Source organism: Meriones unguiculatus, chromosome 3 (genome assembly GCF_030254825.1).
Source record: "Meriones unguiculatus strain TT.TT164.6M chromosome 3, Bangor_MerUng_6.1, whole genome shotgun sequence".
In the NCBI taxonomy this organism is placed as follows: domain Eukaryota; kingdom Metazoa; phylum Chordata; class Mammalia; order Rodentia; family Muridae; genus Meriones; species Meriones unguiculatus.
In genome coordinates, this window is record NC_083351.1 from 136,158,810 (window position 1) to 136,170,100 (window position 11,291).

General features: G+C 54.3%; 1 protein-coding gene across 1 annotated transcript; it reads left to right on the top strand.

Moving 5' to 3' along the window:
• The first annotated feature begins 1,390 nt into the window (after nt 1-1,390).
• On the top strand, nt 1,391-9,118 carry Cxcl14 (C-X-C motif chemokine ligand 14). Its single transcript, XM_021651203.2, has 4 exons — nt 1,391-1,711; nt 1,887-1,992; nt 5,239-5,352; nt 8,025-9,118. Exons 1-4 carry the CDS (start codon nt 1,648-1,650, stop codon nt 8,038-8,040), a joined length of 300 nt encoding a protein of 99 aa, XP_021506878.1. The 5' UTR covers nt 1,391-1,647; the 3' UTR covers nt 8,041-9,118.
• Nucleotides 9,119-11,291: the final 2,173 nt, after the last annotated feature.

Genomic DNA, 11,291 nt, shown 5'->3' on the forward strand with positions numbered 1-11,291 from the left:
GCCCGACCTTAAGGATAGGCACAGTGGCGGGCACTCCAAGCACAGCGTCCTCCAAGGGGCGACACGCACAGATGACAGGAGAAAGCACAGATTCCTCACCCAGCCAGCAATGCCTCCCACCCCAGAAGCCTCTCCGGATACTCGCACCCCTAGGAGCTGCCGGGCTAACGACATAGCAAGGGTCAAGCTCTGGCCTGGGAGCCAAGGCTAGCCCTCCATGAGCCAAAGATACATGGACACTGTCTCTGGGTCTCTCCAAGCAGCTCTCCACCAGAACAGAGGAGCCTGGAAGCAGTAGAGTGGCCCCACTCTGCAGTGGAATATCCATAGACGCCCCTGGCTTAGTCACCTGCAGCCTGGCTCTGGAACCTTCTTCCTACCTCCTCTACCTGCTTCTGCACTGGCAAATGGACAACTTGAAAGTACCAATTTAAGGGGAGCCTGTCCCAGCCAGAGTGATAGATGAAATGCGTACACTAACGATGCCCTTAAGTAGCACGGTCCGAGAACTGTGCTGCACATCCTGATAACGGCTATGTGTGATCGAATGTCCTTCTCACGGGTGCCTTTGATGCTCACTGTGGCGACCTACAGGTCTTAATGCACGGTCACGTGGTGGTGAACACTGGGGCAGGGTGGAATTTCATCCGCCACCGTCTGGGGCAGCCACTATCCGGTTACCGTGGTCAGTCAGAGCTGCCTCCTGGGCTCTACCTGGCTGCAGAGAGTCTTCTGGATGCAAGCGACGAGCACCCGGGTTCTCCACAGCCCGTGCACAGCCACACACGAACACCATGCTTTCTAGGACTTGTGCAGTCCTCCTCCACTCCCCATCTCCAACTCCCACTGGCACATCCAGTGATTTAATGATCAAAGGCTTCTACAACCTGTGACCACACCTGGCCTTGAGCTCTGACCCCCGGGGCTTCTGGCACAACAGAGACCAGCCCCGCGGGGGGCCAGGCGTGCTGGCATTCTCCCCTGGCACCTGCTTGAACACTCTGAGCCAGGCCTGCCTGGATCTCTCGGTGGCTCGGGACAGTCAGTAGACCTGTGTGGCCTGAGAAGTGTCCACGGGAAACAGAAAAGCAACACCCCGCAGCAGGCTGTGCTCAGGCCTGGCCTCTCCCCGGCAGGGCAGCGACACCGAGGTCTGGGGGTGCGAGTGCGTGAAGGCGGGCACGCTGCGGGGCGAGAGGGTGGCGGATGCGAGTGTATGCGTGTGCGCGCTTGGCTCCGAGTGTGCGCCGCTGCGGTCCCGATGGGTCCGGGGCGGGAGGGCGGGCGGCGGGGCGGGCTGGGAGATCTCCTCCCCCCACCACATTGAGAAATCTCAGTGAGTCACCGACTGGTTCTGCATATTAATGAGCTCGCTCTCGGAGAGGGCAGGAGCGAATTTAAAAGAGGCCCGGGTGGGCGGAGGGAGGCTGTGGGGAGACCGCAGCACCCAGCGCCAAAGCGCAGCGCAGCGCAGCACGGCGGCAGACGGCGGGAGCACCCATCGACGGGCGCAGCAGGAGGGAGCCGAGCGGAGAGGCGTGCTCCACACCGAGAAGCCGAGCCGAGCCGCCGCATCCCCCGGCCGCTGCGCGCACAGGCCCGCGCCCTCCTCTTGTCCCTGCTCCCCACCGCGCCCCTCCGGCCAGCATGAGGCTCCTGGCGGCTGCCCTGCTCCTGCTGCTCCTGGCGCTGTGCGCCTCGCGAGTGGACGGTGAGTGTGCCGCGAGAGAGGCCTGTCTCTGTCCTGTCCCGTCCTAAAAAGCCCAAGTACCCCCTAGGCATCCTGGAACCCCGGGGCGTGGAGGTCCCGGGCGGGCACCTTGGGCGGTCGCGAGAGGAGGCTGCCCTGGCGACTCAGCAGCCCGGCCGGCCGCGCTCTCCCGCAGGGTCCAAGTGTAAGTGTTCCAGGAAGGGGCCCAAGATCCGCTACAGCGACGTGAAGAAGCTGGAGATGAAGCCAAAGTACCCACACTGCGAGGAGAAGATGGTTATGTGAGTTCCGAGCGAGCATGTCCCGTGGCGGGGCGCTACCTGGGGCTGGATCCGGTGATAACGCCTTTCCCTCGGCTTTTGCCAAGGCCCCGGAAAGCAATTTATAATGGGCTGGCAAGTCTTCGGGACGTTGCCAGACAGTATGGAAGGGGGGTGGGGGGGTCCTCTGGCCCGTCCCTCTGAGCCTGTCCTTGTTAGGGTTTACCGTGGGCCAGTGGTGCGCCCACTTAGAACATCCGCACCAGGTCCACCCGGGACACACGCCCAGCCTGTCGGGCGGGCTGAGCTGCCTTCCTCTTACTGAAGAGAGAAGTAACTTTCCTTTCAGCGTCCCCTTTTCAGTCACAGGGGTGGACACTCTGGGGGCTCTTTGGGCTTTCATTGTGAGAACGCTCCTGTCCCTTCCGCCTTGTGGGTCCGCGAATCTGAACAGCGTTGGGGAAAGCGCTCTGCTGGGGTTAATGTGCACCACTTCAGCCTGCCTGGTGGGGATGCCGGTGCGAAGTCTTAAAAACTGGGGCAGAGAGAGAACACTGAGTTTCCTTGCGCCTCAGCCTTCCCAATTAACCACTTGAAGCCAGCGCGGCCGTTTCCCCATCAATACACTCTTGGCCAGGAAGGCAGCTCTTGGCAAAACAGCTCCCAAATATTTGCCATGGACCGTTGGCCCCTCTTCCCCTCCCCCAGAAACAGGACACACTTTATTCTCAGTCTGGGCGAGTGCCTTCCACCGGCTGCCCTTGCTGGCCCAAAGGCCTTCACGCGGTGTCTGTGAAGGAAGGGCACACCCCCACGGGCTCTCACAACCTCCACCCGCTGAGGTTCCGAAGTTCGGGGAATTCAGAAAGCCACAGGGCCTGAGCTGACCCAAGTCATGAGCTCCCAATTAACATCCTTACCCGTCCTTGTCTTGCAAGACAGATAAGGGAAAACTATTCTTTTCAGTGTGGGTTGGCTCCGGGTTAAAAGCGCCAAGGCAGGCAGTCACAAGAACCTCAGAATTTCTAGTTTGGGGGGTGGGGGGCTCAAAAAATGTCAGAGAAGATTGAAAGTTGTCTTTGAGACTTTGCAGGGGACAAAAATACTATGGAATGTAACAGCAACTCAAAAGGACAGACTTCCCCAGACAGGCTTGTTCTTTTTTGACTGGGTAGAGAGAGAAATTTTCTGAACTTCTCTAGGTAGAGAGGAAAGTATGGTCAAGCAAGTGCTTGGGAAGATTTCATGTAGCCTAGGGAAAACTTGCAGGGGCCGCATGAGACCAGCCTTTCTCCCCAACCCGTCCTTTGACAGGCCAGAGGCTCCTCTTGCCTTCTATCAGTCAAGGGACCTACACCTTTTGCCAAAACAGGTTTTCAGCCACCAAGACTGAAGGCCAGTTTTCCAGCTCCCCTGGAATCATCCAGAGATCCCTGCTGGAGGGTCAGGGCGAGTCAGTGCATCCTTCAAGTGTCAGCGTGTCCTTGCAGCCAGGAAATGAGAAAGCCTGGATTCCTCTTTAAAGTACATATTTATCATTGGGGAGGGAGTAGGCATGCCGCGGCACACGTGTGGAGATCGTAGGATAACTTGCAGGAGGTGGCTCATTTCTACCAGGTGTGTAGGACTCAAACACAGCTCCAGTCTTGGTGGCAAAGATGTTTATTTACTGAGCCATCTTGCCAGCTCAAGTCCATGTTCTTGAAGGGCAATTTGTGTCATATGTCCGTAGAGTTAACATCCAAACCATTGGCACTCAGAACTGCTAGGGAGAGATCCAGAATTTCTGATAGTTATTAGGTCTTGGCTCCCAGCTTCTGCACCCTGCTGTGATTTGCATAACCCCAGTATTCTGAGCTGCTGTGAGCACATCTGTGGGGGATGGGGGTCTAAACCCTTTGTGCTCTTCCTGACCTTCCGAAGTGGGGTGCTCAGTTGTACTCTGGCCTGTGGAGAAAGGGAGTTTTCACTGGAGTTTGCCACCCAGGGCACCAGCAGCATTATGGGTGTGGAGGAAATACAGCTGCTAGTTCCTGCAAGATGATAGAGGCATAGAGTGAGGCCCCTGTGCCTGGAGCCTGCAAGGAGCCTCCTGTCTCCAGTCAGGCGTGATCCAATTCCCTGGCCTTCTCAGGTGTCCCTCCCTGGTCTTGGATGAGGAGGAGCAGACTCCTGCTGCAGCACCCTGTCCCCATTCTGCTGCAAGACACTGTCCGCATTCCTACAGATTGGAGGATTGCATTCACAACAATTTATAGAATTTGCCCTATAAGCCTTGGGACCAGGTGGGGGAACTTTTGCTCTTCCTGTCCTCCAGCTACCCTCCTGTGAACCCTCAGGAAGTCGTAACTCCACTTTGCATGGTCCAAGTGGACTCTCCCAGAAGCTTCCTGCAACTCCCACCATCTCCTACGTCACCCTGGACCATCCAGGACTGAGCTCACACATGAAGTTTGTCTTGCTGCTGGCTACTTAGTGATAATAGTGGTAGTCCCTAGACACCTACGAGAAGCCAGGAGCTCTGCAGGAGCTCCTTTCCTCCTCCCCAAACCCGGTGGCGTAGGTCTTTTTATTGTACCTGTTTTCCAGAGAGCAGACAGAGTGAGACAGGTCACAAGGATTCACACTCAGATGACCACCCTCAGTACCAGGCTCTGCATCTCCCCTGCACAGCTAAGCCTCCATGGAGTGCTGGAGCTCTGGCTGAGAGAGGCCCAAGAGAAGAAACGTCTTATTTTTCTGTCCCGAAATGAGATAACTGCAATCTCACACACTCAAGCATCTATTGGCTACCAAGCCAGCAAGGCCCTTGCTTCAGGATTAGCAAATCCTCAGCCCAGGGACAAGCTGGAGAGGGTTCGGGTCCTGGGGTTAAGGGACAGAGACTGTGGTATCTGCAGGCCATGTTTCAGCCCCTCTGTGCAGTTCCTCAAATCCAAGGATGGGACTCAGCGTGAGCACTTTCTAGCAGTGGCTTTGTCTACCTCCAGACCACTGGAAGAGCCTCCTGACCATTGCTCCCCGAGAGAGGTTGTCCTGGGGACAGAAGACTTCGGGCTGCCGTAGGGGGTAGGGACTCCCAAAGGAGAAGTAAAAGCACTTACCCATTCTGGCTAACCCCGTCATGGAGGCTGAGACACAAAACACTGCAAATGGCTGGCCCGGGGCTTGAGCACCCGATGGGGCCGGGCGAGCCTCTCTGTGCCCTGACCCTGTAGACTGTGACTGAGATCTCTCAACCCTGTACCTCATGCTGCTCTGTTTCAGTATCACCACCAAGAGCATGTCCAGGTACCGCGGCCAGGAGCACTGCCTACACCCCAAGCTGCAGAGCACCAAACGCTTCATCAAATGGTACAATGCTTGGAATGAGAAACGCAGGTACGTCTCTTCTCGCTGCCCCACCCCACCCTTTCGCCCCACCCCCACCTCCTACCCCTCCGCCCCTGTCCACCCAGAAGGGCTTGGCGATTGGCTATGGCTTTCAGCGCAGGAAGGGACCCTCACACCATGTCATCCACCGGCCTCATGTAACGTCTGACACCCACATAATATCCATGAAAAGTAGACACCCTGACACTGTCTCCGTACCCCCACCCACGGGGAACTCACTTAACAAAGGAGGCTGCGGCTCTCTGGCCAACTGTGAGCCCTGCATGTGTATCCTTCTGTGGATGAAAAACCTGCCTCACGCTAGCTTTTATGTCACAGGCGTTCTTGTGAATATCTTTAAAGGTTTATTTTTACCTTATGCATGTGGGTATTAAGCCTGCATGTATGTGTATCGCCCTACATGCCTAGTGCCCACAGACTTCAGGAAGGCCCAGCAGACTCCCAGAACCTCAACTGACAGATGGTTTTGAGCTGCTGTGGCTGTCAGGAATCGAACCCAGGTCCTCTGTAAGAGCAGCAATGCTCCTAACTGTTGAGCCATCCTGCTTGCCCCTAACTTTCAGATTACAGTCTTAACTACTCTTTTTATTTAAGTCCCCATGAGCTGAAAGTGGCTAGGTGAACACCCAGTGTAGCTGTCCCCGGTGAAGTTTATGGGGGAGGGGGATAGGATCCCTTAAGTGACAGTTTATTAGGAGCACACTGATGATAAGGATGAACCCTTGCCAGCAAGGTGCCCTCTGCCCTGTTCTCCCCTGACCTCTGGCTAGATCCTCTCAGGCAAGTTCTGAAGGGTGCTTCAGTTCATTTCTTCCAGTCAGAGCCTCTTTACCCAAAGGGACAGTGTTTGGGAAGGTCAGTGCCTTGGACAAGAGACCTCTGCTAATGGGCTGCATCCTCATCATCAGACAGGGCCTCCCTAGGTCTAATGCTGGGGCCTTAGGTCTGGCCTTGGAAGGACAGACCACTTCCCAGCCTCTTTGTACTGGAATCGGGCACTCCTCAAACACCCAAGGCCTGTTCTATCTTTACCAGCAGAGCAAAGCTGGGGAAGGACACCCACTTAGGTGACCTCCAAGGATCCCAGCACCTTGCCCTGAGAGGTGGAAACCAAGACCGGGTGGAGACGGGTGGCCCTGCCTTCACAGAACTGGGAGAAGTCAGGGCAGGAGCCATGACCCAGCGTGGGGTGTGAGTCCCCGGTGCTGCCTTTCCCAGCCTGTCGCCTGGTCCTCCCCCCAGCCTCGGCCTTGAGAGCAGTCCTCTCAGAGCTGACACCCCTGGTCAGCTTCTGCGCCTGAATCCTTTCTTTCTCCCTCCAAAACTGCCTCATCTGCAGTTGCCTGAAATAGAAAGTGGTGAGGTGAGCAGCTAGTTCCTGTATGTCTGATGGGGATGAGGCACTCTCGCTGGGCAGGGGCCGCAGCTCACATGGTAAAGGCAGGGCCTGACCCACCCGCTCACCCCTGCCAGCTTCTCCATCTGTGTCATCGAGAGCGGAATGACCCCAGGGCCTGCTTAGGGACGGTTGAGAAGTCCTGCTCAGACTACCGGAGACATTAAAAACGTCTGCTCACCTTGTTTCTCCTCCACCTGGGTCCTGGCCTTGAAAAGGAGGCGCCTGTGTGGCGATCCTGCCGACACCCCTCCCCAGCCCCACTTTTTTCTACTTTTGCAAATTGCTCTCATAGAGACAGAGAGAGCCCCTTTCTGAGGCCTCTGCCAGTTTGCCTCATCAAGAGCTCAGGGGGCTATTTGCTTGTTTGTGTATTTGTTGAAACAAGGTCTCACATAGTCTTGGCTAGTGTCAACTTAACCTCAAAGCAAAGGATAGCCTTGAACCCTGAATCCTAATCCATCCACCTCCAAGCATTGGGATTACAGGGGTTACTGGCCTAAGTCACACTCTAATGAATGCACCTCTTTCTTAGAACACTGAGGCCTCCTGGAACTGCCATGCCTGCCCTCTTCCTCTCTATCCCTTCCCTTGTAAGGGATTAAAAACAACTTAATGAATGGAGATGGGGTTAAAAGGACTGTTCAGAGTCAGAGATAAAACAAATATACATGCTTGATAAGTCAGAATAGAGGAAGGGGGCATGCATAGCAGGGCCAGGCCCCTGGGCCCTGGCACCAGTGAGAAAGCTCAGAGCACCTTAGAGTCCAGAATCCCTGGCTGGCTGTTGTGAGAGGGAGCTGCATTGAGCATTTCATTGCATTTATTTTATTTATGTGTCTGTGTCTGTGGGCCTGTATGCCATGTGAGTACAGAGGCCTGAGGTAGCCAGAGAGGGCTTTGGGTCCCCTGGAGCTGGAGGTATAGAAGTTTGCGAGCACCCTGACATAAGAACTGAACTGAACTTGGGTACACTGGCAGAGCCATGACAGATCTTGAGCACCATCTCTGTGGCCCCCAGGCCGGTTACTTCAAAGTGTGATTATGGGTTCTCACTCAGAAACCAGGAGCAAGAAAGCAAGAGCTGAGAGTGACCTGCAGCCCAGCCCTAGGTCTGCAGGTGTGAGCGGCCTCACCCATCCGTGTGTGAGCTTTTGTGTTTGTTTCAGTCACGTACTCAGAGCCATCTCTCCTCTCCTGGCCCCAGGCCTGAGAGAGGGTCCATGGATGAAGCGGCTTATGCCTGTGTGTCCTCTCTTCCCAGGGTCTACGAAGAATAGGGCGAACAGTCTTGGGAAGAAAAACTCCAGGCCAGTGAGAGACTTCAGCAGAGGACTTTGCAGATTAAAATAAAAGCCCTTTCTTTCTCACAAGTATAAGACAAATTATATATTGCTATGAAGCTCTTCTTACCAGGGTCAGTTTTTACATTTTATAGCTGTGTGTGAAAGGTTTCCAGATGTGAGACCCAGCCCTCCTGCACCCCAGACTTCATTACAAGTGGCTTTTTGCCGAAGGGGCGGGGGGACCTCAAGCCTTTCCTTTTTAAAATAAGGGGTTTTGTATTTGTCCATATGTCACTACACATCTGAGCTTTATAAGCGCCTGGAAGGAACAATGAGCATGGCTGAGGCATTTCATTGCACCGTTGCTCCAGTCCAGGCTTGCAAACTTCCGCTCAGAGGGCCTGGCGCCTCGGCACAGCTGCCATGGGCTCTCCTGGGCTTACGACTGGTCAGAGTTTTGCTGTGACTCCTCAGCGTCCCCTGTTGCAGGGCAATTGGGAGCAGGTCCTTCTACATCTGTGCCTAGAGGAGCTCAGTGGAGTTACCAGAACAAGCTTCATACCCACCCCGACCCCAGCTCATCCCGGGGGCTCTGTCATAGCCAGGCAAGGGATCCTTAAAGGACCTTAAAGGATCTTTCTTCCAACCTGAGGGTTGCTGAAGGGTTTGCTGCTCTGGCAGACTACTAAAGCATAGACAGCTCCCAGCAGTGTGAGAAAACACACTGAGGAGGAAACAGAAAGGTTCAGGAATATATTCTCAACACACAGCCAGAGCGCCACAGCCTCTTGGCGAGGGCAGGCTTTGTGTTTTTCCCTTCCCCCTGTAGAAAGCACACGCCCCTCTATGCACATGCAAACAGCACAGTCCTCTTTGGGAGTTAGGATGATCCTGTGCCCTCTCCTGTGTACATACAGCCTTTACCGCACCCTGCCGCCCTTCAGTAGAGGCAGCTGTGTGGCTGTGTTATCTGCTATGTAAATGCTGAGAACCACGAGTGCTGCATGCAGTTTTCATGTTCTTTCTAAGATGAAAAAAAAAAAGTAATAAAATATATTTGAAGTTACCAAAATTCTAGACTCCTGGGCTTTTTCCCCACCCTCTGTCTAATTAAGCCATATGACAGTAAAACGTTTGCCAAGTCCTAACGGGAGAGAAAAATTGGTGTTTCACAAATCCCTGTCTCTACGGAATGTGTGGGGCTGTTGCTCTTTCGGGAGCCAGGAGGCCAGGCCCGGAGGCTAAGGCTCCCCACTTTGCTCTCAGCAGGTTGATGGAAGCAGGCAAGTGAGGGCTTGTGGGACTGGGGAGTCAAGGATGAGGCAGTCCAAGATGTCCTGGGGCCCACGGCTCAGAGACCCCCAGTGGAGGAGCAGGAGCCCAACTGAGACACTGGGGCTCGGGTACCAGATTATGTGGCCACCGAGAAGGGGATGCTCTGGTCCTGATTCTGCTCCTGGGAGCTGCCTGTGATGGCAGTGCACACAGAAGTTTCTGGGGACTGCGTGATGGCCGCAAAGCACTGAGGAGGTCTCCGGGGATGGCGACCCTGTGCCTTACTGAGCGTCGCTCAGGTCAGCCAGCCCCGTCTGTCCTCTACTCTCACCGTACAAGGGGACATGTCCCTGGACTAGGAACCCGGAGCTATACCCCTTTACTTCTGCAAATGGCTGCTGACACTGACTTTGCTTTCCTTTACAAAGACACACAGCATGTGCCCTCTGCTAGCGTGAACCCCGGGGTGAGGCCATGACCCTTTCTAGCCATGCTTCCTCTCCGAAGCTCCAAGCTACTTCTCATGGGTTTCCGAGCAAACTGAGTACTATTGAGATTAAGATGGTTGCCCCGGGGGCCCAGGGCCCGCCCTTTCACACTCTCCAGTGGTTCGATGGGACACCTTCCTGCCTGGTGGTGGGAACCATGAATCCTCCACCCACCAATCCCTTTCACTCACTATGGATGAAGATGGCAGAGTAACCCTAACCTAAAGCCAGGACAAATAGACATTACAGAGAAGGGGGGCCCCAATGAAAGGTGCATCCCAAGACAGGGACAGTGAGGCAATGCCCCAAAGCCTCCTTGATCCTATAAAAGGAGCCCTGCTGTGGACAGCATTGTAGCAGACAACGTGGGGTTCTGGAGACTCACGATGTTCTGAGTTCCAGACTCATTTTTCCCTTCCACACACTTTACATAACACACACCCTCTCACCCTTGCTCCACCAGAGGGCTTGTCCTGGCCCCCTAGACTCTGATTAGAACTGACTGCAGTTTGCTCACTGTTCAAACAAACCCTTAGGTAAAAGGTAATTAATTTCACTGTGAATTTTAAGTAGGTATTTTGAATGTTTTCGGCACAAGCAAATGGTTAATGTTGGAGGCAGTAGGTATGCTAATTACCTGGTCTGATTATTATGCATAGTGCCCGTGTATGGAAATTTCACACTGTACTACATGAATATGTACAAATGCGTTTCTGTCAGTTTCAAAAGTGTTCGAGTGACAAGAAAAGAAAAATGTCAAATTTCAAGATGGCAACAGCCGAACATTAAACCCAGCATGGGGCCTCCCCAGACAGGTGCAGGGCAAGTCATGTGTTGCTCAAGAGGCCTCCTGTCGCCCACATCAATATCAGTGTCCATCTGGATGATCCGCTGGCCGCGAATTACTTACTACAGGAATTTGAATGAGATATGTTCTCGGAGACCAGGGGCTGACTCTGAGGCCTTCATTTGAAACCTCCCCAAATCTATAAAGGTGCAAGGTGCAAGGTTCTTTATCCAGGGGGACCGTAGGCCACATGAAGACCTGGAGCTGAGGACACTACTCAGCCCCATGTACGCTAAGTGGATCCTATACAGAAACCTGAAGGAACGTTTAACTTCTAAACTGGGCACAATAAAAGCCCATAATCACCCCTCTACAGATTAACAACCTCAGTGTAGCATCGTTTTTCCTGGACTCTAAAACTAGACTGTGGGGTGGAGCCCAGTTCTAGAGCTGCTGCTGCCCCCTGGAAGGGCCTGGGTTCGAGCCAACCTAAAGCTCACCTGTCAACTCTACCTATGGCTTCGGCTGTCAACTCGACACAAACTTGGAGCCTCCTGGGAGAATTGTCTGTAGCAGACTGCTTGGTGGCCGAGTCAGTGGGGCATTTTCTTAATTGATGTAGTGGGGTCCTGCCCACTGTAGGAGGTGCCATCCCTAGGCAGGTGGGTCTAAGCTGCCTGAGAAAGACAACTGAG